The sequence below is a fragment of the Penicillium digitatum genome, chromosome 2 (genome assembly GCF_016767815.1).
Source record: "Penicillium digitatum chromosome 2, complete sequence".
NCBI lineage: Eukaryota > Fungi > Ascomycota > Eurotiomycetes > Eurotiales > Aspergillaceae > Penicillium > Penicillium digitatum.
Genome location: NC_089385.1, coordinates 1,080,915 through 1,108,759, shown reverse-complemented (window position 1 = coordinate 1,108,759; position 27,845 = coordinate 1,080,915). Strand labels below are relative to the sequence as shown.

Sequence of the window (27,845 nt, the reverse complement as noted above, 5' to 3'; positions counted from 1 at the left end):
TTGAACCTGTCGCTCAGACGAATACCTCCCATCGGCTTCGTTGCCGCAATTTGGACAAATACCACACAATCATTTATGCAAGTGATGTACCCCCCCGACACTATGACCGAAACAGCTATTTCCCGAGCGGAGGAGTTCCAGATATCTTTCTACTGCCGACCAGAAAGATCATTACCGTGGACCACCGCACCTCCTTTCGGGCTTACTACGAAGAAAAATCTGACCCTTGAGATTTTCGCTCATGTTGGACACAAACTCTTTCCTGTGTCGTGGGCGAACTTCTGGGTTCTACGTTCAGGTGAAAAAATCCAGGCGAGCGAACATTATGAGTATGAATCTGGACTTTTTCAGAATGCACAATTGTTTGACATGCTGGGAGATACTCCTCCAGCTCTTCCAAAGTAAGTAAAAGTTGCCATGTTGCTTGTTACCTATACTGACACACAAGTGTGGGGCTCAAAAGGTGTGAAGATGCCGATGAGCAATCCTGGAGCGCAACGTCTCATCTATTTAATTGGCATAGACATTACGACGATGGCCTTTGGCTTGATGACGGAACCTCAAAAATTGAAGACATTAGGCGACTACAACGTCATCCGTGGATCGTTGATCCTTTCCACGATGCTGACCGGGACGATCCTCTTAAGGAAGACAATCAATGTAGCCCAGACTTGGGCCACATCTTGAATTGGCACGCCGAAGTCCAAAAGTATTACCACACAGACGTTCGATCCGGGGTTTAATACTATCTAGAATAGTTCGTCTTGCCAGGGATACATCGATAGATTGATTGTTCTACTCCAGTTGCGTGGGATTTTTGTTTGCTTCTACTTGCTTAGACCGTCTGACTCGAAAGCTATGCGAGGCATTTCTCAAAATTTCAAGCACGGTGAGCCAACACTAGGGCTTTTATCTACCAGTTCTTCGCAAGAATAAGTTGCTTCCAGATATACTGTTTGATGCAAATACAAGAATACCTTGAAAGACAAGGGTCAAAAGCCATATCATTTGCGATGCAGACAAAGCACATTCCAACTCGAGGGTAATATGGTGACACGTCAGGGGCTGCTTCCTCCCAAGTAAGGACTGCTGCCACTGATTTCACCACTGGAGGTATCACTCGAGATAAGCAATATTTACCTCGTACCTGGGGATGGAGAAAAGGACAGCGAAGTATAACTAGCGATAGACAGATCCGCTTGGACCACGCGTTATTGTGTCTAGGCTCAATGGTATGATGAGGATATCATGGGTGACTAAAAAGCTCGAGGTCGAGGGAGAATAAATAATTGATTCTGATATAATCGCCCTCAAAAGCCGGGAGTGTCATTGTTTTATACACAGCATGACGCGTCAACAGCGCGGCTACTTTTAGACATGGCGCTTATTAACCGATTGGTGGGAGACTTCCAGTCCTCAACACGGATTAGTTATCTACAGCGCCCAGTCCGTGATTGGTGTTTTTCGGAGAGGGTGTGGTCACATCTATTTGCATTACCCACAGCGGTTGATTAGAACAAACTACGCTGGATGATAGTTAAAAACTGAAAAAAAGAGCAATCTTCAATTTGGGCATCTATAGACTCTGCCTGGTATTTTCCTAGATGAAGGATTGTTGCCTTGCCCCGCATGGGGTGGTACATACAGGATAGGTATGTCCGTGTTCTAACTGGACTAACGCCTATGCAGTAATCCCCTTCTGTCTGTGTGTCTTTGCCTCCTCTGCTTTTCCTGTCACTAGATTTTACAGTAAATTTGAACCTTGCTAACACATTCGTGAAAATAGCTGGGAACAATTGCAGAAGAAATCATCTTGATATAGGAACATACCATCTGACCAAATTAGAGGGAACTTGTTCTATTCATACTGCTCCCGAAAGACCATAATCCTCTCAACTTCATTGCCAGCAGCATCCTCCTCTACCCAGGCACGCCACATACCACCACAATTGAAGTCAAATACAACCTTACCCCGATGTAGTTTGAAATCCGATGCCCGGTTTACAGGGGCAAGCTCTGCCTCTATGCCGATGATACCGCCCTTGCCCTCACCGGTATTATTCCACCTGGAGCCAGCTGAACGTTGAAGTTCCCCACCTGGCCCAGAAACAGCCGTCACTGCATCTGCAAGACCAGAAAGGAACCTACCAGGCGGAGAAAACCGTAGCATTGCGGCAACCGTGCGTGCAGCCGCAACCCGAAGGAAAGAGTCTCCATTCCCAGTCCCAGAGACCGCAACAGCTCGCCGATGAGAGTATTGAGCAGAAGGTTGATAAATATGACAAGTCTTCCCAGAACCCAAGTCCAGCTGCCGGGAGGAACCATCACCCGACAGGGACGAGTACAGAAATAAGGCCTGATCTCGCAAGAACGACGGCATGCAATCCCCCAGCCAGTTCCTCGCATCGCGTAGCAAGCCACCCACCGAAGAGTCTTCTGTCACTGCTTCATCACCACCCGGCACAATCTCATCCCAAGCCTCAGCCCAGAACCCAGCCCCCAAGGTAGGCGTATCGCCAATTCTCCCAGGCAACTTGTTCGTCAAACCACCAGTACTAGTGGCAACAGCCAGATTCCCCCACTGATCAAGACAAACACAACCGACAGTCCCTTGACTTAAAACCACAGGCTCCTCCTCACCCTTCAAACCCCTTATATGCTCGTCCCATCTCTCCTGCGTGAAGAACCACTCATCGGAACAAAATTCCATTCCCCACTCCCGAGCAAGAGTCTCAACATATGGACCGACAAGCTGAGAATGCATACTCCCTCCGTCATCTACCGGAGATCCATCGGCGGCGACACCCGATCTGAGAAGGGATTCGCGCGCAAGACGGATCGGATGACGCACATTGCGGACGCCCATCACGCCTGCACCGCGCTTGATCGCGCCTGGTTGGGTTGCGTCGGGATGGTTCACGGATGTCACCATTACGGAGGCTTCCATTTCGATTGTGCCAGCTGTTGTGAAGACGCTGCCACGGCCGCAGTTGAAGAGAGGGTCATCTTCGAGGAGAGAGACGGCGTGCACAGCTGCGTCCAGAGCTGTACTGCCATTTTTGAGGATAGTATGGGTTGAGCGGAGATAGGATTGGAGGGAGGCGTGGTGGGCGGCGTATAAGTCGGGGGGGAGTTTGGAGCGCTGAATGTTGCCGGCGCCGCCGTGGATGATTAAAGTGGGTTTGAATAATGCTTGCTTCGTCATTTTTCTGGGTAATAGGACTGGTTGGAAGTCCAATGTTGGTTGTTGTTGGGTGCGGGGAAAGACAAGGCGGAGTGAGTATTGTCCGAATTGGGGGGGGGGGGGATCACTTTCTATCATTGCGTGATTGCCACCAGATAGGGCTGCTTACAAAGCTATCTAATTGAATGCTCCGTGTCTAGTGTTGAGTCTTTCACGATGGTAGATTTGAAAGAAAATCTAATGTCCCACCTTCATACATCGGGAACTGACATCCATGGCTCATATCAAACGGCGCCATCGATGGGTCAAAGGGTAGCGAAAGCCAATTGTCTGCACCAATATCGTTCAACGACGGGATGTATCCCATAGCAGGTGGTGGGTCCTGCAATACAGAGGCCCTGCTGAGATTTGGTCGGTCACCATTGTCCGGCCAAGGAGGGGGCCCCATGGATGATCTTCCTGGGGCGTCTTGACTACTTTTCACGACTTTCGACGATGCAAGCAGATTGCGCCGCAAGCGCGAAACGTGCATTTCTAGCAGCGCGGCATACCGCGTACTGAGATGCACATCATCCAAAGCATTTGACTTGAGGGCTTTGATGCTCCTCTCGAGGATTTGAATTGATTCCTGGAGCTTGGCTTGTCTGGTGCCCAGACTGAGCGCCTTCATCAAAAATATCGAGGCGCTAGTTATGCGAAGGACAATTCGGACTGGAGAGAATCGCAAAGCCCCTGCTTCGGCTAGATGGGTGACTTTCTGCAAGATTTGGCCACATCCATAGATCACCTCTTGGATGTATTCGTAGTCTGTTGGATCAATGGTCATGGGTCGCACTCCGTCAAAGTTGTTGGGGCCGTTCTCTGCGACAGCACGCTCCACTACTGCTTGCATTCCCACTGAATGGGTGTAAACACGGACGAAGTGGTATTCGATGAATAGATCGTTGTAGAATGCTTTATCGAGTACCTGGGGCTGTAGAAATTTGTCTTTCCATTGGTTCAGAAGAGGTCGGAAATGCTCAAGAAGACCAACATATCGGCCACTGTGCAGAAGTTGGCGTGCAAACGCGGCAGAGGGGAAGAACATGTCGGTGACAGACTTGGCTAGCTTGGTAAGCTCAATCCACGAATCCATGAACGTCAACCATGTGCTGCCCGGTGGACTCAGTCCTTGTGGCTTCTGTGTGCCCGGGATCGCATGGTTCAATGATTGGGGAATCGGTGACATGCATCCAATCCGCCAAGCCAACTGATTGATGTAGACGTATAGCAGGCGTTGTACGCGCTGCCAGCGAATTGCCATCTGATCCCCCCATTCCGGTTCGTCGGATGGTGAGGTGCTTCCTTCTGTCTCAAATATACCCAGCTCGTGTGCAAGAGAGAGCGCACATCCAAGCAACATCCAGGACATCTGGTCAGATCGACGTGCTGGTTCAATTATATCCTCTACCCCACGACTGCCAGGTGCTGAGCTTGAATCAATATTATCATGGTTGTTGGGAATCGCTGTAATTAAATCATCATCCCAGCCGTCCGTCTCGGGCGGGAAGTGCAGCGCGCGAGGATGCCATTCTGACATCAACAGAAGCGCCTCCACAGTACCAAGACTCCGCACCTTGGATTTGGTTGTTTTCTCTTGCCCAAAAATAAGCCGCATTGTCAATTTCTGACAGTGGGACCATAGTCGGTGGTGGATGAAGAAATTCCTCGACTCTCCTCCTGCTCCGGGAAGGACATGATAGCGAGAAGAGATCATGAGAATGGTGCAGCATAGAACCGGCTCCCGAGTAATCAGCCAGTGGTGGTATCGATGATTGGCGTAGAAGTCAGTCAGGATCGGAGATAGACATGACATGTTCTCATAGAACCTGCTTTCGGTTAGCCTTCATTTGGCACAGACATGGAACATGTGAGGGAACGCACAGATCAGTAAAAGTTACAGCCTCTCTAGCAGTGAATAAACCCATTTTGACAAACCGGCAGGCCTCCCAGACATTGAGAGTGTCTTGGGTGGCATCGGATAGCTTGACAGGACGTGTTACCCGTGCCATCGACTCAAACGCGGACTCGTTGTTTCCGGGTGTTCGATCTTGTCGATCTTGGGTACTCGGGCCTGCAGACGGAGGCCCAGCTAGAGATTCAGAGCGAGCCTCAAGACTGATTTCTTCTTGAGCAGTTGCAGCTTCGAAGAGAATGTTGAGTGCATCATTGCCACTCGAAACGACAGTGCGCATCATAGAGCTTGCGAGGGTAGAATTCGATCGGTGTTGGTTATTTTCATATAAATGAGAGTGGGACTGATCAGTTCGTGAAGACCCTATAGAAGGGCGATCAAGGGGGCCACGGTAAGACTCCCCTCCATCCCGATGATATGGCCATTCCGGCTGAAAGTTGTTCTCGGGTGTTGAGCTGGTGACTTCGCCTGCATGATGCAGGTTCTGGATCCGTCCTTGTGCGAGGATAGAAGTATCAGGTGATGTCGTCGTAAGTTGACTGGAGTTTCGAGGTGAGACATCCGTTTCACAGCTCTCTGGTGATCGCGCTAGAAATTGACCATTTAGAGACCAGCCGATTCAGATATGGTAAGCACTCAATTCTCGTGTACCTCGTTTGCGGGACCTTTCCCACGCCCGTTTCTCGGGGAACACGCACTCCCTTAGTTCCCTTCGGCAGCGCGCACATGGTGGGCCGATCGGAAGGCCATCTGGGCCGGTTCCTAGGTCACATTTGGCCTTCCGTTGCCGGCAAGGGATGCATGCCTTGTAAGTGCGTTGGTATCGCTTGTCCGGATGGGAGGATCTGACACCATCCATCGTCAACCGTTCCTGGGCGGGTTAGCCAGGAGCTCGGTGCTGGAAGTGGATTCTGTGGGTAATAGGTGATGCTGTGGATAATTGCATGGAGAGAGAGACGCGAGCCAGGATTATTAGCCGGCGATATCCGTCAGCCCCGCACAAGCTTCTCAGTCCATTTTAGGATCGGACTTTCGAGAGGTAAAAATTTGTATCTTAATCATGATAGGGCTAATGAATGAGTTTGACCATCTTTTATGAATGAAATCCTTGTCTAATTTCATCGGAATTTGATTGGTGATATTACCCCTAGACCGGCGGTTCAGAGCCAATAGAAGAGGAACTCGCAGAAGCACATGTCGCGCAAAAAGATCAAGGCTGCACCCCCCAGAGGCTCTTATGCAATTTGGAAAGTACAAAGTAGAACGACCCACGAGGCAAATCAATTAGAAGGAATAAAAATCCCGAGAGGTATAGCCGAAATGTACGAGCCGCAGCGCTTGAACTCGGCTTCAACTCTGACGGAAGGCATTCCGCACCGTGTACTCTACCTCTACATGGACAAGGCAATTTACCGGGGTAAGGTAAATGGAAAATAAGGTCCGCGTCTGGGGAAAGTGACATAATGTAGTTAAACCTGGATAGCTGGGTTCATCAGCACAAATTTTCTTCCATCTGGGCCCTTTGTCGTACCATCACTGCTACTCCAATATCCCATAGATCGAACACCCACCTATTCAGCCACAATGACAGATACAGTGATACTCTACACCTATTTCCGCTCCTCCTGCTCTGCCAGACTTCGGATAGCCCTGCATCTAAAGCAAATACATTTCACGTCCATCTACGTGAACCTCCTCAGGGGCGAGCAATCCTCCTCAACCCATCTGGCCATCAATCCCTCTGGGACAGTGCCAGCCCTAGTAATCCAGAGAGACTCCATTGCACCTGTGACAATTACACAATCTCTCGCCGCACTTGAGTACCTCGAAGAAGCATTCCCAGAGCAAGGACCCGCGCTGCTCCCTCCGATCTCAGACCCAGAGAGCCGCGCTGCAGTACGTACGCTGGCAAACATGATTTCTTGTGATATACAGCCTGTTACGAACCTCAGGATCCTGAAGCGGGTTGGGCCGCTGGGTGTTGATCGTGCTGAGTGGTCAACGGGTTTAGTAGAGGATGGGCTCAGGGCTTATGAGGCTGTTGTTAGAAAATCAGCTGGGAAGTTTAGCGTTGGAGATTTCATCACAATAGCTGATTTGTGTTTAATTCCTGCTGTCTGGGGAGCTCAGCGGCTTGGTGTTGACTTGGGTCAGTTTCCCATTACGAATGAGATTGTGAAGAACCTGGAGATGGAGGAGGCCGTCAAGAAGGGACATTGGAGGTCACAGGATGATGCTCCTGAGGAATTTCGTATTAAAGAGTAGCTGAGAAAATTACTATCCGTCGTTGTGCCTGCGGTATTCTGTCGTCATGCTGTAGGCAGATGTTGAATTATATGTTGACGGAATCATAGCAGTGGATTGTTTATCCTGGTTGTGATAGCCAAATGTAACTAGCGGAAGCCTTTGATTGCAAGTTTCACAATGTAGAATAAAAAAAAAATTAAGCTAAAACATACAACGTTGATCAGTTGATTCATTTCATGTCATCTACCGTAGCGAAACAGCAGGCAAGATAGTGCCGACACAATCGCCGAAGCCGACATAGTTGCCTTCTGTACCAGCCATACCGCGCAGGGTAACAGTGTCACCATCCTCAAGGAATATACGCTCAGAGCCATCCGCCAGCTTGAGAGGAACCTTGCCGTTAGTCTGTTCCAATAGACTACCCTGCGTCTTAGCCTCTTTACCAGAGATAGTACCTGATCCTAGCAAGTCGCCAGTGCGCAAGTTGCAGCCCGTGATAGTGTGATGAGCAACCATCTGAGGGAATGAGTAAAGGAGGTTGCGAGCGTTGCTGCTAGCGATAAGAGTGGGTTGACCACCGGGGTTGGTGACTTCGACATCGAGAGGGATCTCATAGGCACTGTCGGCGCGCTTCTCGCGCAGGTAGGGGAGCAGAGACTCGCGGTTTGCCGGCTCCAGACCGGCAGCGCGGAAAGGCTCGAGCGCATCAATCAGAACCACCCAAGGGGTGATGGTGGTACCAAAATTCTTCGCATTAAAGGGACCTAAAGGAACGTATTCCCAAGCCTGAATGTCACGGGCGGACCAGTCGTTCATGAGAACCAGACCGAAGATGTGGTCCTCAGCCTCATCAATTGGGACAGGTTTGCCGAGATCATTGGGCTTGCCGATGAAACACGCAAGCTCCAGCTCGATGTCAAGTTTCTTGCATGCAGAGAAAGTAGGCACCTTGGGATCCGCGGCGGGGTTCGCCAGGATTTGACCCTGGGGACGGTGGAGGGGTGTACCCGAAGTCACGACTGACGAGGCACGGCCATGGTATGCAACGGGCAGGTGCTTATAGTTGGGTTGGAGTGCATTGTCTGGGCCACGGAAGAGGACGCCAATGTTGTAGGCGTGGTTCAGACCGGCGTAAAAATCGGTGTAATCGCCAATTTGCATGGGAACATGATTGGTAACATGGGACAAGGGAAGCAGAGCAGATTTCTGGAGGGAGGCATTGTCCTTAAGAACCCGTGGGAATTTTGTATCGGCACGGAAGACGTTTTGTAGATACTCGCGCACTTGTCGGTGCACTGGGCGACCAAGTGCAGCGAAGTCATTCAGTGTCGGTTGGCTAAAAACAGCGAGATGTTGTTCGATAGCTGGTAGCTGTGAAAAGCCTCCAGATGAAGCGAATGCGCTCAAGTTCAATGCATAATCACCGATTGCAATTGCAGCTGCCTTTGATGCAGATTGCGTTGAGATGATCCCGAAGGGGATGTTGGAGAGCGAGAACGGCGAGTTCTTGGGGATCTGAAGCCACGAAGCCATGATAAGTGATTGGTTGAGGAGTTTAAAGAAACAGAATAGAACTGTACTGGGCCTTCACCACCTGGCTATATTGTTTCCCCCCTCGAAAAAGTGCGGAAATTGTCCGCTCTCCCCGCATCCAGCCGATGCGGACTGAAGGATAATCGCGGGAATTGTCAGATTCCCGCGGAAAGATGTTTCACACAAGGATTGCTTCTTTAGAAAGCTGAAATCCAAGGTTGATCTGGGGTATTTGATCAAGAGGTCTGCACTATCCACATCTCACACATTACTACCAATATGCCTATCACTAATTTCAATCACCCTGACCCTTATAAGTACCAGACGGGCTTCGACTCGTATCACGAGTATGTTTATGCATAGTTCGTAACACCGAATGAACACAAATCAATGACGAAATAGGACAGAAGCCGTCGACGGAGCTCTGCCAATTGGCCAAAATTCCCCGCAGAAAGCTCCCTATGGCCTTTACACCGAGAAGCTCTCGGGAACGGCCTTCACTGCGCCCCGTCATGAGAATAAGCAGACATGGGTCTATCGGATTCTACCCGCAGCCGCTCATGAGAACTTCACCGCGGAGGATGCCGACTCGTATCATACGAGTATGACAATCGAGACCCATAAGCTTCACCACATCCCTAACCAGCTGCGATGGAACCCCTTCGATCTAGATGAGAAGGTCGACTGGGTGCATGGACTGCACTTGATTGCAGGATCTGGCGACCCGACACAGAAGCAAGGTTTAGGTATCTTGATGTATGCCGCAGGGAAGGACATGGACAAGGAAGCCTTTTACTCCGCGGACGGAGACTTTCTAATTGTACCTCAGCACGGTGTGCTGGACATCCAGACAGAACTTGGTCGCATTCTTCTGCGGCCAAATGAGATCTGCGTTATTCCTCGTGGTGTTAGGTTGGTAACTGTCCATGTCTACCTGTGATCAACGGCTAATCACTTCCGTCAGATATCGAGTGACACTCCCAGATGGCCCTGTACGGGGATATATCTGTGAATTATACCAGGGCCACTACCAACTCCCCGAGCTGGGTCCCATTGGATCCAACTGCCTGGCGAATGCACGCGATTTCCAAGCCCCCATTGCGGCATTCGACGATGAAGAGGAAAGCGAGTACAAGCTTTTCGCCAAATTCAATAACAATCTCTTCACCGCGCGACAGAATCACACCCCCTTCGATGTTGTCGCCTGGCATGGCAATTACTACCCCTTCAAATACGATCTCGGCCGTTTTAATGTTATTGGGTCGATCTCATTTGACCATCCCGACCCTTCAATATTCACTGTGCTGACGGCTCCATCGGACCACCTTGGTACGGCCGTTGCTGACTTTGTCATCTTCCCTCCTCGCTGGCTCGTCGCGGAAGGTACTTTCCGCCCACCGTGGTACCACCGTAACACCATGTCGGAGTTCATGGGCCTGATATCTGGTGACTACGATGCGAAGATTGGCGGTGGTTTCAAGCCTGCTGGTGCTAGTTTGCACAACGTCATGAGCGCGCATGGACCCGACTCGGGTGCTTTTGAGGGAGCTAGCAATGCTGAGCTGAAGCCTCAAAAGGTTGGTGATGGAAGTATGGCTTTCATGTTTGAAAGGTTCGTTCGATTTTTGCTACCGTTGCTGAGAAGTGATATAGTTGCTGACGACTATTTAGTACTCACATGGTCGGCGTCTCGGAGTGGGGTCTTAAGACCTGTCAGAAAGTGCAGCCAGAATATAACGAGCACAGCTGGAAGCCCCTGAAGCGGCATTTTGTGAACCCTAGCAAAAAAAAGCTCAAGGTAGAGTTCTAGGCCTGAGCAATGCGATAAAGCAGTAAACACATTTTTAAACAGTTCTATAGTAACAAGAAAAAAAAAATACCAACGCTATGATTCAATCAAATCTATCAGAAAGGGCTTTTCACAAGTACATCGTTATCTCAAATGCTAATTACCCGAGTTAAGTTGCTTCTTCGTTGTTCATGATCTTCACCCCTCGAGCTCCTTCTTCATCGCCTCCTTCACTATGGCTCCACACATTTTAGCGTAAGGATTCGTATGTACAGAGAGCTGCTGCGCCATCGTATTCCCGTAACGACCCCCAAAGAAGAAATCCCGACTCGCCATTTCCTCAAGCTGATCAGCCGAAAGTCCACGCAGACGCTCCGGTCCCGCCCCCTCACCACCAGAGCTAGCCTTTTTAACGCGTGCCGCTTTCAGAAGCAAGTAACCTCGATGCGTGTGTGCGTCAGCCAACAACCGCTCCTGGGTGGTTGAGACTGCATCAGCGGGGAAGGCGGGCGTGGCAAGGGTAATGGCTTGGCCTAGGTCGGAGAAGATGCGAGAGCAGAGCTGGGAGGTTTGGGGAGCAAAGAGGGCAGCATCGGCTATCTCAGTGTCGGTGCTTTGATCACTACCCGCAGTTGTGCTGTAGATCAGATCGACCAGCAGGCGAAGTGTTTGTGCTCGATTTGTGTATGCGGAGGGATATTTTGGATATTGGGTGAGGAGAGTATCGAAATCGTTCAGTGCCGACTGGACTGTCTCTATGCTTGGTGCTTTGTTTGATAACAACGGGCGGATGATGTCTGTTTCGCGCTGCTTGAGCGATGTCAAGTCTGTTTCGGAGATATTCAGAGACGATGGCCATGAGGGGAGCGATGAATCAACAGTGACTCCCGATGATGGAGAGGATTCGGCATCAAAGAGAGCTTGTAGCACAGCCGAATCGTTAGACGTCAGTGTTGGCCGAGCAGCCGTGATCGATGTCATCTTGGGATTTGGTGTTGAGGCGATGGGTTGCAGGATATCGTGAAAGACAATTCAGAACATGCTAATAATAATAGACGAACAGTATTAAATGTCTCAATAATTGAGAATCGTCAAAATTGAAACATCGGATATCACAGTGAACTCAACGAGTTCGGATATCTGCGGGTATTCCAGGGCCCTGCAATAGCCGCACGCCGGGGAGCTGTTGCAAGGCGTCCAAAAGTCAGCAGTAAAAGTGGATTGGCATAGATATCCGCCGAGAAAAGATGCGGCTACTGGGGGATCAGTCATTTCGAATAAATGGAAGCGTTGACTTAAATTCAAATACCTCAACCGCCTTTCATCTTGTCCTACCATCTCTCTACAGTTTATCTACCGACATCATCACAATCACAAAAGGGATTCAACAACATGGCTCCTTCAGCTATTTCCAATAGTCCTCCCTCAGTTGTCGACGAGGCATCTTCAGTGGCCAGCTACCGCGGTTACGACCATGTCCACTGGTACGTTGGTAATGCCAAGCAAGCCGCAAGTTACTACATCACTCGCATGGGCTTTAAGCGTATTGCCTACAAAGGTCTTGAGACTGGCATCCGAAACATCTGCTCCCATGTCATCCGCAACGGTGACATCACATTTATTCTGACATCCCCTCTGCGGTCCCTTGACCAAATCGACCGTTTCAATCCTGAAGAGCAAGCCGAGCTACGGGAGATCCATGACCACCTCGAGAAACACGGTGATGCAGTCAAGGATGTGGCTTTTGAAGTTGATAACGTCAATGATGTCTTCTTTGCTGCCGTGAAGAATGGTGCCAAGGCTGTCTCGAACCCAAAGGTGCTGGAAGATAAGAGTGGCCATCTCAAGACTGCAACTATTCAGACTTATGGCCAGACCACCCACACCCTTATTGAGCGCAGCGAGTACCGTGGTGTCTTTATTCCAGGCTACCGTGCTGAGACTGGCATTGAGGATCCCATTTTGCAGTTCTTGCCTGGTGTTCATCTCAAGAAGATCGATCACTGTGTTGGAAACCAGGATTGGGATGAGATGAATAAAATCTGTGAATAGTGAGTGAAGATCCCATCTTTCCCACTTGGACTACTTTTTTCTAATACCACCGGTTAGCTACGAGAAGGCTCTTGGCTTCCACCGTTTCTGGTCCGTCGATGACAACGAGATCTCCACGTAGGTGTCCTACCAGGGGTTGACTGATCACCAGGTCCCATGCTAACCTCACTATCATAGTGAGTTCTCGGCTTTGAGTAGTGTTGTCATGGCGTCGCCCAACGAGATTGTCAAGATGCCCATCAATGAGCCAGCAAAGGGCAAGAAGCAATCCCAGATCGAGGAATATGTGGATTTCTATAACGGTGCCGGTGTACAGCATATTGCACTTCACACCGACGATATTATCCGTGATATTACCAATCTCAAGGCACGTGGTGTCGAGTTCATCAAGGTTCCTGAGACCTACTACACGGAGATGGAGGCCCGCTTGAAGAAATCTGGCTTGGTACTCGAGGAAAGCTTCGAGACCATCCGCAGTTTAGACATTTTGATTGATTTCGATGAGGGTGGCTATCTGCTGCAGCTTTTCACAAAGGTATGTCCAAATGATGGCTCCGGTCTTCATGAACAGATACTAACCAGACAAATAGCACATGATGGATCGTCCCACTGTGTTCATTGAAATTATCCAGCGACACAACTTCGAGGGCTTTGGAGCCGGCAATTTCAAGTCACTATTTGAGGCTATCGAACGAGAACAGGAACTTCGCGGTAACTTGATTTAAGGATTCAAAGAATCGTATAGTCGGGCATCTTGATGAGCCCTTGCCGGTTGGGAATTTGCAAGCATTTAGCGAATTAGGGGGTTTCCTTAATGACACATTTGAACCATCCAATAGTGCACCGAATTTTTAAACCTAGGTCTATGGCTTAGGAAATATTTGAACGTGGGCTTTTGTGTCCTCCAGCTTCCCAGTGAGTGGTGATGGGGTGGCTGGCTACCGTGAGAATTGAGAAGACAATATTCCCAGTCAGCAACGGTGTTTTACTTGACAGAGACCGCATGGGCGTTCATTTGAGTGTCTTGCAGTTTAAGGCTTAGGGTACTTCAAAGGAAATGATAACATAAAGAAAATTCACAAGATGCAATCTTGATCACCCAGTTATCTTCCGTTGATCCTACAAGTCCGCAAGCTCGCGTTCTGTCGAATCTTAAACCGATGTACATCTAGACTTCTATCTAATACACCTATCAATTCCAGAATAGCATCATTGACCACGCCTTTAGTCATTCGGTCCTCTCCACATTGAAGCTTCTCCATCAAGTATGCTTTCCGGTCGAACATGGCTCTTGATTCAGCAAGCAGAAATTTCTTGCCATAGAGTTATTTCTTTTTTGTTCCCAGGAAATTTTTCTTTTGTCACAGTATGGTCCAGCTCTTCTGGATATATCTGTGCTGTGGAGACTTGGAATTTCTCTTAGAGATGAAACGGGGGTGGATGTTTCGAGGCGGATGCGTCAGCACCGTTGCCTATCGCCAACATCACCTACTTGTATGTAGCAACGCAAGTGGCAGAGTAAAGCACCCCTAATTCGATGAATATATTGTGGGTTGATTTCGTGGACGTTCAGATTGGTTATGTGGGTAATCAGCGAGGAGCAGAAAGAATAGGAATGTTTCGCTGGGATAACCAAGGCAGGGGAGATCATTATGAGATGTGGATAGGTTGATTTTGGGGTTTCATAGTTTGTAAGAAGATGTAATTGACATTGGGACTGACAGCGTCTTGTTGTACTGGTATGTCTTCCACGGGGGTTGTAACAATAGTTTTAGTCTCAACCGTTTTTGTTTACTTCCGCTTTGATGAACTTGAAGTAGGAGGATTACCTCCTACCCGCTTGAATTTCCTCGGATCTAGAGCCCCCGTTAGACGAATGGACTCTCAATGACTTCAAAAATGAATAACATGCCTTTACGACTCATCAGAGTCCGATTTCTCGTTCCCTTTCCACCCTCCCAGAACCCACTACCTGCCTTTCCAATCAAGACCGCTTTGCAGATACCGCAGTTTTCGGGTCTATAGATTTGCTCGCGGGAGCAGTAGCCACAGATCATGCGATTTGCGTGTTCGTTCGGGTGGTCGGTTTCCGCGTCGTGGCATCTAAATAAATCAATCAGCATGTGAAGAGGGATGGGGAGATATCCAGCGGGGAATCATACTTGTCACAAGGGAAGACCTTAGAGCAGCAGCTGAATCTGTAAGGGGTTAGTGTGACCTTATGATCTGCTGCCAACGCATCGATAGCGGACCACATACCTGAACCAGCGTTGACTCTTGGCATAGTGCTGGCATCGACCGCATCGCGGAAGTTCTTGTCCTGCGACAATGCCGAGGACCTCCTGAGGCTAGGATGATTATTAGACTTTATCATAATGATGGGCTGTAGATAACACGAACCTTTCGTTTCAGGGGTAGGGCTCCACGAGAAGTGACTAGATGATAGAACAATCAGTAAAAGCGTTTGTGTCAAGTTCGATACATCGAGACTTACTTGTTGCACTTCCCACCAGAAGGAATTTGACCTCGGGAATCTTGAAAACTAAAATTTGGACATTTTAGTAGCCAAACAACAGGCAATATGCATTCAAACCTACCCATTTTGCGATGGCACTGGCGACATATACCCATGGCACTCTCGCCGCGAACTGCAGGTATGCCCGGTGCCGGATGGGGAGTCGAGCACTCGGAGCATGTTGGGATGAAGTCGCTATGGCAGGATGAGTTAATGGAGAGCTACGACTGTGATTGAGGGAACCAACCTAAGAAGCATGTCCCCAATTGTGCAGCCGCCCAAGTCAAGGTAGCCAGCACGATTGGCATGAGAATGCATCAACTGTGTCCGGAACGCTGCACATGAGAGTCAATAACCCATCTCAAAAAGAGACTGAGATTAGGTGTATACTCACCGACACTCATATTATTAGCACATTTCCTGCACGACTCCATTTTCGGCATCTGGCCCTGCTCAGCGGTAATATGTGGCACGTTCTTAATGTCGACCGCCACCTTACATCTATCACATTTGATCGTGATATTGAGGTTCAAGAGTTCCAGCAGCTCAATCCCATAGAGCTCTAAGAATGGAAAGGAAAGTGCAACGCCTCGTCCGGGCGCGTTGTTATCCACTGATGCGGGAACGGGCGCACCACCTTCATCGTCTTCCTCTTCATCTGAATACTCGTCTTCCTCGCAACTGGATTCATCTGATGTCCCCTCGGCGCCACTGGTGGGATCAGGAACTGACCATTCGGGTGGTCTTGGAATGACAACAAGATGTGGTCTTTCTTCATTATCTTGAGTCGCAGGTACTTTTGCAGGCTCTTCCACAAACTCATCCTCATCTTCTTCCACTGGTGGAGGTACAGTTTCAGTGGGCTCCTCTTCTTTTGGCAAAGGCGTTGCAGCGAACTTGTGGATATTGCTCGCCAGGTAGTTGACCTGAGATACCAGACTCAGCTGCGAAGTCTGTTCTACCCACTGAGTGAATCCCACTTCTGTGGCTTTCACTTCGGGGCCTTCGGCTCCCTGTAACTTGATCAAGCTATGTTCAAGCGGGTAGAGCTGTGGCACAATCAATTTCACAGTCTTGAGTGCTTGAAGTGCTCGCGGTAGGCGATCCTTTTTGGTTGGCTGGATTGGAATAACATATGTCCTGCCATCCTGTTGTTTTTGGTACAACGGCAGTCTTCCAAGGCGTGCCTCGAGCTGCTTTGTCTCAGTTGCTCGTCTCTTCTCAGCCGCAGCTTTCGCTTCAGCTGTGTGCTTAGGTGCTACAGTTCGTGCCCGTGGTGCTGGCTTAGCAACGCACTTCGGCGTTTTAACATGGGCTTGAGACGAGCTCGGCTGGCTTGGAGTCTTTCCCGGGGCTTTTGTATGGTCTTTGGTTGTGGATCCACCACCAAGGTTCGGAAAGAACTTCAGTGTTGGCCCACGCTCCAGGGTAGTTAGCAAAGATTCGAGCTTTTTGTCCAGACCGTTCAGCCAGCCCAAAAGAGTTCCTCGGCTATTGGTACGGTAGGTAAAATCGACAAGATCATCGAAGCCTCTGACAACATTGGCTTGATAAGCAGCTTCCATTTCAGAATTTGTCACTGCAAGCGTAGGCCGCCCTTTTGGATAAGTGCTTGGGACACGAAGGACACACTGGAGTCTTTCAAGCTCAAAAGGGAAGTCCGGATCAGAAGGTACCAAGCCAAATGTCAAAGTAGTCCCCTGAGCATCATTGACTTCCTGTGGACGGTATCGCCGCCTCAATTGGTTGATCTGGAACTCTCTTGGGTCTGTTTGTTCCAATTTGGAAACTGGTCTTTGTGGCTGGATGGGAGCCGCGGCAGAGCTCTGCTTCGATTGGTTTTCACCATTGTTCAATTTATCGGCACCAGTGACAACGCCTTGTGCCGAACTCTGGATTTCATTCCTTAAGGAATGGGCTGCTGTCTGCTGGCCTGACGAAGGCTTCTTAGTCTCAGTGGCCGAGGTATCATGTAGATACGGACATGCTGCTCCAACTCGGCATCCTTGAACAATGTTAGCATATGACCTGAGCGACACATCTCCTTCCCAGAAAATCACCAGAACAATGAAAACATGCGTAAAAGATTAGGGCACGGGTAAAACATGCAATACTGGTCATGAACTCGAAATAATTGGCCCTTTGGGTGAACATGGCAGATGCTGCGTGCAAGCATTCCCGATGGGGCCTGTCTGTGGCACCCGGAGTCCGTATTCAATGACGCGTCGATCGTTGCAGTGGCAACATGGGCAGAAAGCCCCTAAGGAGAGAGAAACACTGAATACAGACTTGCCTTTTTTGGATTTTAAAAAGCGACATTTCTGTCGCCGAGTCGATGACTGGCGAGCAGTACTCGTTTCATCGGTGGATGCAACACCAGGCGACCGGACCTCTGACAACTCATCAATTGTCAAAGAAGACGGCAACTCTGTACCTGTTCAACAAGCATCATGAGCATGTGATCAAAAAGGTTGTGGGTGGCCGACTCCGATCCAGGCAAATTGGCAGACCAGGACCACCCTGCACCCCAACCAAGTCTTGGGAGATAACATGGGGATTGATAGGCTTTGTGGCGGATGCAACATGTGGTGTATCGACATGCAACAGGGGATTGCAGAGACGAAAGCCGGTTGAGGGTCGACCCAGATAATCCGCCCAAGTAGATCTCATGGAATTGATTGGGAGAAGAAAAGCTTCCGGCTCGATGGCTTTCACGAGCCAATAATAGAATTATGCGCGACTCACCTTCGGCTTGGGGTACTGGACCCGCATTGCTAAATGATCTATTCCCCATACTGAAACTCAGCCTCAAGCCGTGTTGCGAAAAATGATCCAGTGTCAAATCGCCAGGTACTGGGCGACTTGGAGGTGACGCGGGCCAACGCAGAGATCGGGTGACCTTGAGATCGACAGGATCAGATCTGCACAGTAAGAGATGTGTGACCGTCTGAACTTTTGTGATCTTTGTCGTCACGGCGCTAAGCAAAAGTAAGACGGGGCAGAAAAAAAGGGTGATGTAACACGTGACACGTCCGTGAAAATAGGCCCAAGTAGATCTTCAAAGTCGCAAGAGATGAAGCTATACAAGAAGCTGTTTACGGTTTTGCTGGCGAATGCCAAGACTTCAGGCGGAACCGATGATCTCATTCGCCTTTCGGCTTTGACTCATTTCTAGTCTTACGGACTCACTAATAGTCACAGTGCATCGAATGTGCCCTTAGTTTCTAGGTGAAGATCACCAGCCGGTTGATGGGAATTTGTCGCATGTAAATCTCTCCTGTTTTTAGTACCTCCATGGCATGTTGTAGCATCAAACACCACTTCAAGCTCGAAATAATGATGATAACACCACTGCAGGGTCCTCTAGAGCTCACATCCAACACAATCTCAATTATAGCATTCGTCATCCCACGTCGAAATCACAACCAGATACAGTGGCGTTCATGCCTAAAAGCACATTACCTGCTCGAAGCCACAACAGGAAGCAAAACCAACCAAACACTAGCAATGATTGGCAATAACCCACCTGCACGGCACCATTGCATGCAGAACCCCCCCCCCCCCCCCCCCAAAAAAACACCAGAGAAAGAACTAGGAGGGAAACAGGACCCCGAAGTCCAATCTGCCAACTGTGCAAATCACTACACGGAGCGGGGCATGCGCCTTATATTATTCTACATTCCATGCCGGGGGATATTCCCTTGACAATGGGTCTCACCCGCGGCCAGCGAGGCCAGGTTAATTAATCTAAGAGAAAAAGTTTAACACTCACCGAGAGAATAATACGACCCGACGGGCGAAACAAGCTTGCAAGATGCTCAACGGCTACCAGTCATGGGCAGCGGTCGGTCCGCTGTGCGCGGAGAAGATGAGGGGTTTGCGCCCGAAATTCTGGAACTCCCGCATCCCTGCGTGGATGGGTGCGTCTTCGCCAGGGTGTGCGTTTTAACTAGGATGCAACATCGATCCACTAACCACAACGGCTATCTTGCTTTTTGTTCGGCACTAGGCGTGAGAGCGTAGTCATCTTTCAAACTACCTAGCTTTCATGACCTTCGGATTTTACGTGTTCACCCCGAGATGGAAGGAATTTGACAGAGAGTGAGTACTCCGTACTCCGGTCGAAGTAACCAGGTTAGAGAAAAGAAAGAACTGGGTGGTGGACTCAAGACCGGAAATTGAACAAAGCAAATGTACCAAAACAGAGAGAATTTACACTTTTGTCTACAGGAAATGCTCAAATCCCGCACAGCTGTGGCGTTAGACCTGATTGAAGGAAACAGTATGGGCGAGGCTACCTGGAGGTCACTTGCCCATGCAGTGGGGCCTCCAATGCTGTGCTCCGTGCATAAACCCTGTCTGTGGCTGCCGCTAGTCCGACACTGGTACCCAGCCCAAACCCTCGGGGAGTATCAATGTGTATACTTGCGGTTTAGACATTCCACATAGCCCCAGACTGCCTGCGATCTAAGAGCCGAACTGTTGTTTCAAGAATAAACCAAAACTACTCTATAGGGTATGAAGCTTTATACCGAAGAAACTCCGCACCAGGGTACAAGGATATTGAAAGTACTGATTTGAGCCTCGGTCAATGGTATTGTAATAAAATCAGCGGTATGGAAGCTCCGCTCCGGTACTGAGCGTTCCGCTAAGTGTGTGGTAATGTAAGAGCCAAATACAATACAGTAAGTAAAACACCAAAAGAGGCAAAGCCCGAATCAAACCTCGATCTCATCGGCCAACCGGATCATCCTTCCAGAAGCCTTCCAGAATCTCGCATGGTCTTCCGTGGGTGTTGGCGCGTTTGACCATGGGCATAGCTTGCAGGTTTTCGGTTTGAGCATATGTCGGCATTTGTCCTCTGGACACAATAGAGATATCAATTTGCCCTGTAAGATATCCACTATCCACTTAGCTTTGACTATAACTAAGGTTATTGATTCTTATATGACGGCAATTGAGGATGTTGGCATCTTGCGGGGTTTCGGAGTACAGAGCTCCTGAGAAAGCTGATACACGTGACCTTTATCCACCCGAGGGCCTAGAATTGGGATTTGGCCAATCACTGGCACCGCAACTGGGCTGGGTTTTCCCGATTCAGCGTCACGGGGGTTCCTTTTTTTGGCACTGTGGAAACGGGTTTACATCCAGCCGGGGGCCAATCCCGAGCGCCTCATTCGGGGCTTCGCCGAATTATCTTTAGTCGCAGTGATGTAACACTTCATTCAGGATAGCTACGAAACGCGGGATGTCATGCATGCTAGCGAAATGTGGCGAAGTGAGGGAACAAAAAAAGAAGACATCTGTTGTCGTGCCGGATTGATGCTAGAATGACCAGTTTTCCCCTGATATGGAGGAATAGCAAGAACTCAGTTAAACAAACCCAAATTGAAAAAAAATCTCTGCACCTGAATGCAAAATCAGCTTTGCTCAGGAGCTCAGGAGACCTACGGAGTAGACAGGGATAATATGGGTCACGGTTGGCCGATCACTTCGTAGTGGAGAACGATCATAAGAAATCAACGAAGACTTCGGAGTAGTCTTGCGCGTCTACTCCGTGTTATTCGCCTCTATCATCAAAGAGCCCAGAGAAAGCGACTGAAGTTGCATGGAAAGTGCCTCGATCTGCCAACAAATCGAACACCGTCCATTTGTGACTCGCAAAGCGAGATATTCTCAGATGCTCGCATGTCGTATGTTGTACTCCGTAGTTGTAGCTTTGTTGACAAGCTGCATGCAGTACGCTGCATCGGCATGCCGATTTCACGTCGGGCGCAACCCGACCAACCCGACGAGCCAGTTAGGTGTCAGAGACCAAAAAAAACACCGAGATCCACTTTTGCTTCACAACGCCACTTTCTAACAGCCTTGGTCGTGGAGAGGTCCGTGGAGGTTGTGCCCTAGAAAGTAACAAGTCGCATGAAGTTCCATTTAGGAAATGCGGAGCGAAGGCTATTACATGCGTACAGCATCAGTTATAAACATTTCAGTACCGGTGAGACATTAGAAAAAAGGAGACGGCGAATCATGCCTCTCCCCGGTTGTGAACGATCCACTAGGATACCCACTTCTCTGGCCTGTGTGAGCTGAGATCAAGAATACTATTCTGGCCGAAAGAGAGGAAATTTAGCCCTAACTGGGCATGTGGATTATGGAGACAGAGGCTGGAGTGTGCACACTCCGTAGAGATTGGGTGACGGCTCTACTCCGTAGAAGAGCCTCTTGTCTCACAGTGGCTGTTTCACTGTAATTGGGTCGGAACGGAAGGAAGAGTCTTGTGATGTAAATGTACACGATCTGGGTTAGATTGTTCCATGGATGCTGTCGGTGAGTGCATCTACTCAATTTGATATGAGGTCAGTTATATCTGTGTCATGGGCTCCGTTTGGTTCTCGAATCCTTATTTCTTTGCCAGGTGATGGTTCTAATTCGAGCCCCATGGCTCGGGGGTGACCGGAAAGACTGGAGATGCTCCCAGGATGGAGAAGGTGTCGGGTGTTTCAGGAGGAAAAAGTTTTCATCCCCACACCCGTTCAAACTTGGAGAAAAGGCGGTGCATACGTCACTCGCTGAGACACTGCGGGACCCGGGGGGGGAGGACCATGTTAATTTAATGGGATCGATCTCGTGTCTATCGGTATTTTTCAAAGACAAAATGAGACGTGAGAAAAGAGTCGATGGGAGATGGAGAAATACAACGTAGGAATAGATCTCGGACATCAATAATCCGGCTCCACCCCCGGATCATGTGCGCCGGTCATGTGCAGTTGCCACATGACTATTGTGGACACCCGGCAAACCATCGGAGCGGCGATGCAACTATGTAGTTAAACTCTGCACTCCTTCCATTGGCATTTCACACTACACTGATACATCTCTTGATGCATATAGGCATCATTCCAACCGAGGGCGATACATGGCGATACATGAAAACACAACTATGCCACTAATGACATCAACGTGATACAAATCCTTCAGTGCAGGCAGCCTTTGTTGAAGATCTGCACATCAATCCTGATCCTTCAGGCAACTCCCACCTTTAAAACATGACAAAATGAAGGCAGGGCGATGATGACAATACGCATAACGCATGCCAGATCCATGTATGCAAAAATTACAATTAATCATAGTGTCATAATGAAGCCTTCCAACGGAGTATGATTCCCTTGCTACAGCATCCTTTACAAGCATCATAACTAGTAGTTCGTACATCGTATCGAGTATCGTTGCACGATTTCAAGAGTAAATAGCCCCCAGATTGAACCGAGATCGAAAAGGTGACAACCCCAAGTGCACCTATAGGCCTAGAACTCACCCTGTCAGCCACCTAGCACGAGTCCAATCCAATCAACCTGGCCCCCTCATATAATCCCGCACGCCCCCGAGATTTCCAGTGGGCTGGCCCTGCAAAGCATGCAGGGCGAGAAAGCCACTGCGGACTGAGCACTTTCCTCGTCGAGTGGATTTGCAAGCCCATCAACTCTTCCCGACTGCTGCGGGAGCTCTGGCATACACTAATGCAAAGATGACAAAGCTTCTCGTCACATGGACCTGTGACCAGTGCAAAGCCGAATAAAGAAGATGGCGCCGAGGATCTCGCCGGTCGATCGGGTCGGTTTTGGACTAGCCCGTGTAAGCTCTCTTCGGCAGAGACTCCGGGGGCTGCTGCATGGGGGGTTAAATTGGGCTCGTAATATCAAACATCAACATCACAAACCTTCAAGGTTGAAATGTCGTGAAATGATACATACAAATGGTCAACTGAATATTAGAAAAAGAATACGAGTTTTTGGTCAAAGTTCGAGATCTTCACGAACTTTTTGTTTCCCAGGAGAGGTAGGTACTTTTGACATCTTTTCAAGGACCACAAATGGGGCACCGGGATATTAAGTGCGCTGCTTTTTGATTGAACACCCCTGTATCCAAATTGGTTTTTTTTTCTCGCATTCCACCTGACCTTGATTAATATTTTTAGCGCCCTGGGATCTGCAGAGATGGTCACAGAAGCGTCCATTCATGAACTCATAGCTAAACTTTTGTCAATACCTGTCTAGGCAGGTGGTACCGCATTAGGAAATTCAATGATTCGATGATTATTCATACAAAAAGGGCAACTCTGTCGTTTCTTTTGTTGATGTCCTGGGTGCGGTTGTTGATTGGCACCTACTCTCTTCGTCATAGGGAGTGCAACATCCAGCACTTATAGATGTGCCTAGTGTAAGGCTACATCCCAGGGCGTATAGATCTACGCAGTACGGAGCAGTCAAGTGCCATTTAGCCCGCGTATTTCGGCAATATAATCAAAATGGATCATTGGTCACTTGCATAGAAAGTACATGCAGATAGGTATCAATCTTCTGCCATCGGACTCATCTCTCATACGTGTCAGCGCCATAAATTAACCCTGAATTTCCACATGCAATCTTCGCGGACTGCTAGTGCTCTGCAGCAAAGCTATAGCCATCTGCTACAGTACGGGCATAGGTCTAGACCACCATTAGAGGCCTATGCAAGCCTCCTTTTCTGATATCTAAGCCCGCAGTCAAGAAAATACAATACGCATGTGAGGGCAAGTTTTCTCTGATCTCTTTCATTGGAATTTTAGTTTGTTAGCTGTCATCAGGTAGCGTACAAGTGGTGGCCCGACCTTGGAGATCGGTGCCGGATGAATTGCATGACATAAACGTGTGGTATCAGGTGTTGCAGAGAAAGAAAAAAAGACCTTCACCATCTCTCCAATGACAAATGAAAGTAGTGAAACAAATGCCAGGTGTTCTCTGCAGTTAAATGTGAACATGCAGTAAGAGACGCAGCGCTGAGATAGATGATTAAATGAACCCCCCTTTTTTGGTGAACTTTCCAGGCAAGAAAATCTCAAGTCGGAAATATCTTGCAATGCAAGACGCAAAAAACAACAAAGCCCAGGTGGCATCAACCATGGATGGTCAGAAAAAAGCACAAGGGATATGAGCTGTACATGGATATTAAGGTCATAAGAAAAAATAGCCCTTGAAATCGGTGTGCCATAACCTCCATGCAGAACAAACGCCAAACGCCCAGTGATGCTGTGATAACATCCTAGCCCCCGGAGCCGATGAGATGGAGAAAAGACGAAGCAGAAAGAAAAAAAGGATTCCAGATATGCGCCATATATGCAATGCATGATCGTGGTCGTACGTGTCAAGAAGGACAAGCTGTGCTGTGTTGCAAAGCAAGTCGGCGGAAATTCAAAAAGCGCGGAGGTAAAAGTGGATCAGAGGCGAACGAATTACCATCCCTTCACGTGATACTCCCAGGGACCATAGTCAGTGGTGTAGTTGGTCCAGGAGCCATTTTTGCCCAGGTCAAGGTTGGCAGCATTGGTGTCTACTTCAGCACTAGCCTGATTCGGACCAACTCCCTTGTGTGGACCCTTGGGACCGGGGTAGTCCTGAAGGTTCTTCATGTCGTGGGCAGTGTGGCGACGCTTGAGGAAAGCGTTCGCTGTCGCGCTTTTCTGCTGTCGCTCCCAGAGAAGATGTCGGCGGAGAGACTCCGTCAATTCAGTAGCAAGCATGTTACGACGGGTAGTTCTTGGGGAGTGTGCCATAGAGTGCGAAGCGTTGGTGTTCATCACAATAGGCTTCGATCGGGGGATGTCAGGGCCACGCATGACCAAGCTTTCCTCGTCCTTATCCTTATCAGGAGGGGACTGGGGAATAGATGGACCGCTGGGCGAGGTCAACCGTGATCGTTGAAGTGCGGGACTGGACCGGAATGCGTTTCCTTGCATGCGGGCCGGCTGGTGCATCATCATGGTGAGCATCGAGCGACGCGAGACCAGATTGGGCCGGGAATCAACCCGTTGGAACATCCCTCCTTGGTCGTCAACGCTAGACTCGCCACCTTCAGTGATGGAATCCTCCCAATCAGAGTCTTCGTCGTCCTCGATCGCACTCTCCGAGACTTCATCATCTGTCTCAATGGCGTCCTCGTCGGATCGACTGATGTTCTTCGAGTTAGGAATGATGTGGGACGAGACCTGATTGCTGAAAGAAGCGGTCTTTTTCGTGGAATCCGGGTTGTTAATCTTCGTTTTCAACACTCCACCGGCGACGTTCTGCTGGGCCGCCTGTGGAACCATGCGCTCTTCGAACGAACTTTCATCGTCATCCCCGGAGGATCCGCCCAATGTGAACATGCCTCCCTTTTTCTTCAATGGCGATGGCTTCAGTTGTGTAGTGGAACGGGAAGGACTAGGTTCGATAGACAGTCTTGGCTGCGATCTGAATGAAGATGAGATGTGTGACGGTGAGAAGCCACGGACAATACTAGTAGATTTGATCAATTCAGATCGGGCAGGAAGAATGCCGGAAGAGGAGACACTGGTATCGGACGCGTTGACCTGTGCAGTGTCACTCTCGTTGCCCTCGGGGGCAGTCGTGGAGCAAGACTCAGTCGACTCATGAGGGTAGGGGGCCGGTCGGACGGAGAAATGAGGGTGTTGACGAGCGGTTGATACGGAGGGAGGAGTGGGAGTTGGGGTGGATGGGCGAGGAGTAATGTCGACAACGGGAGCAGGAGGCTCGACAGGGTGAGACCTGGGCTCCAATTGCTTCTTTTCTTTAATGTTAAGAACCATCCGCTCCAAATCTAACGAAGTGATATGCTTCTCCTTTCCACGGCCAAGGCTGGCTAGAGAGTCCTCGCGAACGACGGCTGGTCGATAGTCGGAGAACTTAGGACGTTTGATGTGAGCTTCAATCCGCTCGGCTTGGTCAGACGCGGCCGACTCGACACTGGCAGAAAGCTCAGGTAAATCCCCAGCTTCAGATCGTAGCAATGGGTGGGCGGAAGTGCTGTCAGACTTTTCGGGTTCGACACAGAAGGTTTCGCGAGTCCACAACCGCCAACTGAGATTTTCAAGTCGGCGGCCTTGGTCCATGTAGTCGGCACATTTTGAAAATACTACACGATAAGTCAGCAAAAGACGAGATCCCTGAACCAGAAGCAGTCTCGCTTACCCATCCACATTCCATGAAGACTTTGAGCGTTGGCGGTGTCCACCTTGTGAATATTGTCGGCATCCACCGTGAGGACCGGTGTGGTTAAAGGCATTCTCGCGACGCCACAGCTAGCAATGAAGTGAGTGTAGGTGTTGAAAATCGTGAATTGATGTTCCGGGGTCGCCGTCTCCCCCGATAGTGGTCGTACGGCGCTTGAGATCCGGTGGTGAAAGTTTATCAGCCGATTTCTGGAATGGGCCTTGAAAATTGAGTCCGTGCCCTGTGGTGTGCTGCAGAGAGTCGATCAATCGGGTTTGGTGCCTGATATGCAATCGAATGCTCACGCGAAAGGTGCGGGTTGAGAACGAATTTGAATTTTCAAGTGAGGTGACAACGCTCTAGTGCCGGATGTCCGTCACTTTTCCGTCAGAGCGCCACAGTGCGGAGATTCCGGGGCGAAGAGTCGGAGAAATGAAGCGGGTGTTGGAAACACGGACTGAAACGATCTTTCAAGATTGACGGGTAAGAGGGATTGTAGGTTGTGAGAGATGAACTAGAGAAATCTGGAGGAGGAAAAGAAAGGGAGTCGTAACGACAATAAGAATGACGGGGGGCGGCACTTTGGTGGAGTGGAGTGGAAGGAGAGGGGGACGGTAATAAATTATAAAAAGAAAATGAAAATGAAAAAATTAAAAAAAAAATTTAATTCGGAATTGGAAAATTGGAAAATTGAAAAATTGGAAATATTCCTAAAAGAATAAGAAATTTTGGAAATTTTGGGTAAGAACAAAACAATACAAGGGGAAAAAAAAATCGAATAAAACATATTCGAATTCCGAAATATCTCTCCTAGCTAAGGATTAGGGTCGGTGAAGGGGGAAAATTCAGTCACATCACGGGGCCCTGAATTACATCGATACCGTGTCTACAACATATGTTCTCCGTTTTCTGGTCCTCCCTACCGTGGTTCTCACTGTATTCCCCTAGTACCTTAGACTTTTCTTTCCCTTTCCGACAGGAAGTTCCGAAGTTCCTCCCCAAATCACCGGTGTAATTTCAGTACCAGTTTTCGTTTCGATTTACTGATTACCTAAAATATCATGAACCTTCCACAATTAGAAACCAAGGTTCCCTCCTGGGCTTCAATGTTGGATTGGGGCAGGATATCTCTACGAAAGATGAACCCTCTACGAAAGATGAACCCTCTACGAAAGATGAACTCCCGATTGCTTACATTTCAAAAGAGTTTAGACATTCTATCAAAGAATGAGAAATGATTACAGCCTTGAAGTGCCTGTGACCTATCGGGGGAAAAAAAAGATATGTGAAAACGATTAAATACTAGAAAGAGAGGACCGAAGTGTACTCCGTACTGATCGAAAGACGGCAACCCTCTAACGCGGTAGTTGCAGTGACTTGCCGGAAGTCCAGACCAATGCTCTCCCTACGCCATGTTGTGTATCTCGATGGTCGTTTGGACATTTGGCATTTGGGCATCTCTCCGCCACACAATCTACTCTGTACTCCCGACTGACTGATGAACTGTCAAATTGTCAGCTATTGGTTCTGAAAGAGCTGAAGGTCCG

General features: G+C 49.1%; 10 protein-coding genes across 10 annotated transcripts; 4 read left to right on the top strand and 6 right to left on the bottom strand.

Annotated features, from left to right (window-relative positions):
- Positions 1–102: 102 nt before the first annotated feature.
- On the top strand, positions 103–743 carry Pdw03_6463 (uncharacterized protein; the record flags this gene model as incomplete). The annotated part of the gene is made up of 2 exons (XM_014679974.1): positions 103–401; positions 464–743. The coding sequence occupies 2 exons, from the start codon at positions 103–105 to the stop codon at positions 741–743; spliced, it is 579 nt and encodes a 192-aa protein (XP_014535460.1).
- Positions 744–1,858: 1,115 nt separating this feature from the next.
- On the bottom strand, positions 1,859–3,205 carry Pdw03_6462 (Asparaginase, putative; the record flags this gene model as incomplete). Its single annotated transcript, XM_014679975.1, has 1 exon — positions 1,859–3,205. One exon carries the CDS (start codon positions 3,203–3,205, stop codon positions 1,859–1,861), a length of 1,347 nt encoding a protein of 448 aa, XP_014535461.1.
- A 190-nt stretch (positions 3,206–3,395) lies between these two features.
- Positions 3,396–5,997, bottom strand: Pdw03_6461 (Fungal transcriptional regulatory protein, N-terminal; the record flags this gene model as incomplete). Its single annotated transcript, XM_014679976.2, has 3 exons — positions 3,396–5,052; positions 5,108–5,726; positions 5,790–5,997. The coding sequence occupies 3 exons, from the start codon at positions 5,995–5,997 to the stop codon at positions 3,396–3,398; spliced, it is 2,484 nt and encodes an 827-aa protein (XP_014535462.2).
- A 725-nt stretch (positions 5,998–6,722) lies between these two features.
- Positions 6,723–7,403, top strand: Pdw03_6460 (Maleylacetoacetate isomerase MaiA; the record flags this gene model as incomplete). Its single annotated transcript, XM_014679977.1, has 1 exon — positions 6,723–7,403. One exon carries the CDS (start codon positions 6,723–6,725, stop codon positions 7,401–7,403), a length of 681 nt encoding a protein of 226 aa, XP_014535463.1.
- A 225-nt stretch (positions 7,404–7,628) lies between these two features.
- Positions 7,629–8,918, bottom strand: Pdw03_6459 (Fumarylacetoacetate hydrolase FahA; the record flags this gene model as incomplete). The annotated part of the gene is made up of 1 exon (XM_014679978.1): positions 7,629–8,918. The coding sequence occupies one exon, from the start codon at positions 8,916–8,918 to the stop codon at positions 7,629–7,631; it is 1,290 nt and encodes a 429-aa protein (XP_014535464.1).
- A 279-nt stretch (positions 8,919–9,197) lies between these two features.
- Positions 9,198–10,781, top strand: Pdw03_6458 (Homogentisate 1,2-dioxygenase (HmgA), putative; the record flags this gene model as incomplete). Its single annotated transcript, XM_014679979.2, has 5 exons — positions 9,198–9,265; positions 9,321–9,830; positions 9,883–10,530; positions 10,590–10,716; positions 10,779–10,781. 5 exons carry the CDS (start codon positions 9,198–9,200, stop codon positions 10,779–10,781), a joined length of 1,356 nt encoding a protein of 451 aa, XP_014535465.2.
- Positions 10,782–10,905: 124 nt separating this feature from the next.
- On the bottom strand, positions 10,906–11,688 carry Pdw03_6457 (Tetratricopeptide-like helical; the record flags this gene model as incomplete). Its single annotated transcript, XM_014679980.1, has 1 exon — positions 10,906–11,688. The coding sequence occupies one exon, from the start codon at positions 11,686–11,688 to the stop codon at positions 10,906–10,908; it is 783 nt and encodes a 260-aa protein (XP_014535466.1).
- A 411-nt stretch (positions 11,689–12,099) lies between these two features.
- On the top strand, positions 12,100–13,484 carry Pdw03_6456 (putative 4-hydroxyphenylpyruvate dioxygenase 1; the record flags this gene model as incomplete). Its single annotated transcript, XM_014679981.1, has 4 exons — positions 12,100–12,758; positions 12,817–12,876; positions 12,937–13,294; positions 13,350–13,484. The coding sequence occupies 4 exons, from the start codon at positions 12,100–12,102 to the stop codon at positions 13,482–13,484; spliced, it is 1,212 nt and encodes a 403-aa protein (XP_014535467.1).
- Positions 13,485–14,550: 1,066 nt separating this feature from the next.
- Pdw03_6455 (Zinc finger, CCCH-type) lies at positions 14,551–18,068 on the bottom strand (the record flags this gene model as incomplete). The annotated part of the gene is made up of 11 exons (XM_014679982.2): positions 14,551–14,615; positions 14,672–14,862; positions 14,922–14,957; positions 15,019–15,107; positions 15,160–15,194; positions 15,254–15,301; positions 15,357–15,469; positions 15,522–15,609; positions 15,669–17,279; positions 17,568–17,708; positions 18,020–18,068. 11 exons carry the CDS (start codon positions 18,066–18,068, stop codon positions 14,551–14,553), a joined length of 2,466 nt encoding a protein of 821 aa, XP_014535468.2.
- A 6,386-nt stretch (positions 18,069–24,454) lies between these two features.
- On the bottom strand, positions 24,455–26,371 carry Pdw03_6454 (DUF1752-domain-containing protein; the record flags this gene model as incomplete). Its single annotated transcript, XM_014679983.2, has 3 exons — positions 24,455–24,473; positions 24,547–26,221; positions 26,278–26,371. The coding sequence occupies 3 exons, from the start codon at positions 26,369–26,371 to the stop codon at positions 24,455–24,457; spliced, it is 1,788 nt and encodes a 595-aa protein (XP_014535469.2).
- Positions 26,372–27,845: the final 1,474 nt, after the last annotated feature.